The 5,483-nt window shown below is 54.1% G+C and overlaps 1 protein-coding gene across 1 annotated transcript; it reads left to right on the forward strand.

The window, feature by feature from the left end:
• The first annotated feature begins 1,075 nt into the window (after nt 1–1,075).
• On the forward strand, nt 1,076–5,237 carry NKX1-2 (NK1 homeobox 2). The gene is made up of 2 exons (XM_075935303.2): nt 1,076–1,829; nt 3,166–5,237. Exons 1-2 carry the CDS (start codon nt 1,598–1,600, stop codon nt 3,783–3,785), a joined length of 852 nt encoding a protein of 283 aa, XP_075791418.2. The 5' UTR covers nt 1,076–1,597; the 3' UTR covers nt 3,786–5,237.
• The last annotated feature ends 246 nt before the right edge of the window (nt 5,238–5,483 follow it).

Raw genomic sequence — 5,483 nt, forward strand, 5'->3', positions numbered from 1 at the left:
GTTGAAGGTAAAATCCCAACTAGCAGATGGCTTGCATTATAGAGGATTTTAGCGGGGAAGTTGGTAGGTGTTTTAGAGCCTGGATGAATACTGCAGCAGGCAAGGGGTGGAGAACTGGAGGTTTGAATGTGAAATACTAAAAGGAATTGTTCTAAAAGCTCATTTACAACACCAGCTGGGGATAGGACGCCTAGAGCTAGCTATAATGAGGTGGTTACTCCTCCTCTTCCTACTTCATAGGTGCTAAGACAATATTAATTGCTAACCTATTGCTCCATAACAAAATCGAGAAGGTTGACAGTCAGAAGGGGTGGGGAAGGGAGATCATTAGCCTCCCAGTGCTATTTCCGGAGGGATGGTCCTTGAAACCCCTTCTAATTTGCCTTTCAAAGATGCCATGTCATGTCCCAGCTGCAACCTGTTCCGCCTATAAGGGGTATGACACGTTCCCAACCAGCAGAGACTTTTAGTGAACTGATTGCTTAGGAGTCCTTTGAATTCCTTGCGCTCTTTAAGGACACTGTGCTGCCTTGAAACGTCTGCTTGAGGTCTCAGCCCGTGCCCCACTGTCAACTAAAATACATGTTTGGAATCAACGTGTTTCAGTGGGGTTTTCAATGAATGCCAAATAAAACGATCTCCCCCTATCCCGGAGAAGGAGAACCTTGCTATTAGACCCTTTTGTGGGCTGAATGTGTGGGGCTGAGGCGAGTTTTGCCGGCAAAGGCGGCGGTGGGTCTGAAATGGCGCATCGGAAGGTCTCGGAGGTGTTGAAAGCAACACAATTCCCATGATTTTTCCCGGGTAGAACGGCGAATCCAGGTCTGATCTGTGTGTGTGTGTGGGGGGGGGGGGGGTTTCTGCTCCTGAGAGCGTGTGGCAGGTGCACACTTTGTTAGAACACGTCGTCACCCGGCGGCCTGACAGGAAAGGGCCCCTGTTATACCTGTGTGGTACCACGATGCCCAAAATATTGGGTTAAAACTAGACTGTAATTCCTGTGTGAAGTGTGCAGCTGCAGATTCCCCACCTCAGACAGCTGCGCTCCGCTGGGATTTTAACCCACCCTCTCCAGGAGTTAACCCCCCTCCCTCCCATGACACGCTACGGGGGGAGGCACGTCTCGCTCACACACCACACACACACGCTGCCCAACCGGCGGTTTTTCCCTTTATGACACTAGCGCCGCTTTCCAAGGCCCCTCGGAATCAGCCTGCGCTGCTCCCTCCACGTGGCTTGGGCAGCCAGGCTGATCGGAAAGCGGAGAAAGTGCCAATGGCTGTGCAGCCCCCTCCTCTTCCCCCACCCCCACTTCCAGCCCTTTCACTTTCCAAGCCGGAATCCTCCTCCTAGACCGAAGCAGAGGCGCCGCTTTCACTTAAGGACATCCGCAAAGCCCAGGCGTGCGCATCTCAGGACTCTCCATCCTCCCACCAGCAGCGGCCCCGGGGGATCTCACCTGCAGCCGGCAGGACCGAAGCTACGCACCGAGCGAAGGACCCACGTCTCTCCTCGCTGCCAGGAGCGGGAGCTCAGTGTCTGTGCATTTGCAGTAATCCTGGGGCACCACAACTCTCTCGGGATCTTTGAGGGGGGAATGCTGGAATGTCAGGACAGTGCGGCCAAGGTGGCCCCCAGCCATCATAAAATCTCCTTCTCCATCTTAGACATCCTGGATCCCCAGAAATTTACCAGGAGAAGCAAGCCGGCTGCACGGAGCAGGGGCGGCCTCTCGCATTCGGGAGAGCCCGAGAAAAGTTTTGGCAGAGTTGAAGTAGCGAAGGATACCGCGAATCAAAGGAGCGGCAGGAATAAACTAGAGGCATATGGTAGGAATGCTTTCAGTCTGCATGGGGGTTTTTTTCCAGACAAATTATTAAGAAGCGGGGTCCTATCCTTTGCAAGGGGCCAGTTACATAAATTGGGTGCGCACCCTAAAGCAAAACGGATTCAAAGCAAGGAGGGTTGTGTTTTAGTGGGTTTGGCTGCGATCTGTTAGCTGTTGTGCAGGAAGAGGTCACGTCGAAGGCAACCGGGCCGGTTTGTGTGTGGTTTAAAAGCTATTGATAAAAATAAGCCGTCTGACTGGGTTATGTTGATGCTAAGCTATCTGAGCACCTGAATTAGAATGGGAGCGGGCCCAGGATTCCCACAGACCATCACTAAGCTGCTGATGAGCATAAGTCAAAATTGGCTCGCGCAGCCAGTGTCAGTGATGCGCACAGAGATATTTATTAACCCCTTCCCCAGAATGCTGCTCCTCGTGTGGGGAAGTGGAAAACTGCTAGGAAAGGAGGGTCAAGAGGTGCGGATTTCCTTGAGCCGCGACCCTGCTCGGCTTATACTGCAGCGCCCCCAGGTCTGATGGGAAACCAAAAGTTAGATGCAATTGGTTTCGGCTCCAGTTTGTTGGCTGGCCCTGATTGGCACCGGGACAGCCAGGCTGGGTAATTGTTCAAATCGTCCCCACAAGAGGATGCCTTAGCTCCCGCATTGATCGATATCCTATTACTGACTCCGGCGTATCTCCTTCCCACAGCTTGCAGGTACCAACTTCAAACCTCTTTCCCCCTGCCTGATCCTAATATTGTTCGATTAAAACTTACCTTTAATAGATGACATCTATCGATCCGCCCCTCACAAATCTGAAACTCTATTAGCACGGCGGGGGAGAGCAGATGGAAAGGGGGAGGGGATTCACTTCTCTTTAGAAGGGACTTTAATAACTTCTTTAATTGGCCAGAAATCCATACCGAAGCCCACGAATGAGTTTCGCACCGCTTGGAGCACAGAAAGGGATGAACACGCCACACAGGCGGGCTTTTCTTAAAGGACAAATGACCATTCCCCAAAAGGATTTTTTTAAAACATGTTTTGGGTGGGAAGGAAAAAATCCCCAAGTTTGCGCCCGTTTTAAAGGCGGGTCGGAAAGAAGAGCGAGCCCCCTTACATGGCTCAGTCTGGGGGCAGAGGCGGGGTCTTTTCCGAACGGCGTTTAATACACAACGTGAAACAGACACGGGCCGGCCGGCAGCAGGTGCCGACCGCAGCCGCTTGGTCGGGAACAGCAGCTGGCGAGCTCAGCGGCAGGCGCTGGGAGGGCCGCGTTCGTGGCGGGGGCAGGTCTCTTGCTGTTACGCTCACCAGCCCCCTTCTTTCCCTTAGATGCAAACGCCAAGGGAGAGAGCGAGGCCGCCTCCACTCTGGAGGGCTCGGCGCGGGAAGGGGAGCAGCCGGCCCCGGGAGCAGACCCGAGCCGACCCGCAGCAGCCCCTCCACGCTCGCCCGACTTGCCCAGCTCGCCCGAGCCGCAGGAGAGAGAGGACCCCGGCTCCCCGCGAGCCTGCAGGCGGCGCCGCGCCGAGCCGAGCTGCGCCAAGCCCCGGCGGGCCAGGACGGCCTTTACGTACGAGCAGCTGGTGGCGCTGGAGAACAAGTTCCGGGCCACCCGCTACCTGTCGGTGTGCGAGCGCCTCAACCTGGCCCTGTCGCTCAGCCTGACCGAGACCCAGGTCAAAATCTGGTTCCAGAACAGACGGACCAAGTGGAAGAAGCAGAACCCCGGGGCGGACGGGGTGGGGCAGGCGGCTGCCAGCGCCGCGGGGCCCCCCTGCGGGGCAGGCGGCAGCAGCCCCAGCCCGCCGGGCCCTAGCGCCCTGCCCTTCCAGACTTTCCCCTCCTACCCCTCCAGTGTCCTCTTCCCCGCGGCTGCTCCCCTTCCCCTGGCCGCGGGGCCCTTCCTCGGCCCCGCCTACCTGACCCACTTCTACACCCCGCACCTCTAAAGATCCCGCCCGACGAGCTCCAGCCAGGTGTCCGGGGCTGGGGGAGGCGGCGGGGCGGCCCCGCCAGGCTCAGCCCATGTGTGTGTGGGGGGGAGACTTGATGCTTTGCAGCCTCCCGTGGCGTCTCTGCCCAGGTGAACTCCGTGCTGCCGGGGGCTGCGAGGTGCAACAGGAGCGCGAGAGGAACTGACCTTGCAGGGCCACCCCCGCGGCCCCTTCCCCACCTCCCACCCGTCTGCCCCGCTTCCCAGCTGGAAGGAGCCTGGCGGAGCCACCAGCCGCCTCGCACGCAACGGGACATGCGGGGCACACGCGGTCTGGCCCGTTCCTGCGGCAGCTGCCCGGGGGTTGCTGTCTCTGCGGCTGCTCCGCGGGATCGCTCCGGAGCATGCGGCCGGGACCAGTATGGAAACGCGAGAACGTTCATAACACGTGCATTATACTACGCTCAGGTTCGCCAGCAGCCCACGGTTTGGTATTTTAAAGCATCCTTCCCCAGCCTATTTTAGGCCCGATCTTGGCCCCATCGAGACCAATGGGAGTTTTGCCATTGGCTTCCGTGGGAGCTACAGTCGGACTCCTACCATGAAACCTTTAAATGGATGGGCATCTGTGAACAGAGCAGCCGGGCCTCTGTAAAGACATTTGAATTCAGGTGTAGTTTGTGGCATGTGATTTATTTCTTAGCTTATACTTAACACTTGTGCTGCACTGTATCTTTGGAGAAACAGAAATAAAGGTCCTAATATACACAGATGAAGGGTGGTGACAAACCAAACAGGTGGAACATGAAGTGGTCCAAATATTTATACATACATGTGCCGTTTTACATGTTTGCCTGAGTAGGCGCCGGAGTTCAAGTGTACATTGCTGGTGGTTGCATGATAATTTAAAGTGTAAGAATTTATGATTTTTTTCTCGTGTTCACCAAAATAGGATTGTGGGGGAAGGGGGAGTAACCACTGGATTTTGTTAGCATACTTGAAATGTAATCATAGGCATTGGGGATGGAAAAGATAGCTCTCTTTACATTTACCTAACACTAATTTTCCTGTTTCTCTCCAGAAGTTTCCTTTTAAAACATTTGTCTTTGTAATGATGCATACCTCGTACTCTAAAAACTCAGAAACTGATACCAGTTACTGTTACTTTTATATGAATGATGCTGATGAGAACTAAAGATGTCCCCAAGCCCTGTTTTTTTTTCCTCTGGCGATCAGTTACCTGTTTCAGGTGGGTAAAACAACCTTATAAAAGGGCCAATTTCTGTAACCTTTAAAATCATGTCAGAACTCCTAGGCTATGTCTACACTCACGGCTTCGTGCGCGAGTAATATGCAAATGAGGCTAAACGTGGAATATTGCTGAGCCTCATTTGCATACCTAATGAGCCACCATTTTTTTCAGAAGAGGCTCTTGCGCAAGTTGCGTCTACACTGCCCCTTCTTGCGCAAGGAAAACCCTCTTGCACAATGCCGTTACACCTATTACTTTTCAGGAAGAACAGCATTGTGCAAGAGGGCTTTTCTTGTGCAAGAAGGGGCAGTGTAGATGCTCCTTCTTGCGCAAGAGCCTCTTCTGAAAAAAATGGTGGCTCATTAGGTATGCAAATGAGGCTCAGCAATATTCCACGTTTAGCCTCATTTGCATATTACTCGCGCAAGAAGCCGCGAGTGTAGACATAGTCCTATAGTGGTT

Source organism: Pelodiscus sinensis, chromosome 8 (assembly GCF_052426305.1).
Source record: "Pelodiscus sinensis isolate ZL-2025 chromosome 8, ASM5242630v1, whole genome shotgun sequence".
Lineage (NCBI taxonomy): Eukaryota > Metazoa > Chordata > Testudines > Trionychidae > Pelodiscus > Pelodiscus sinensis.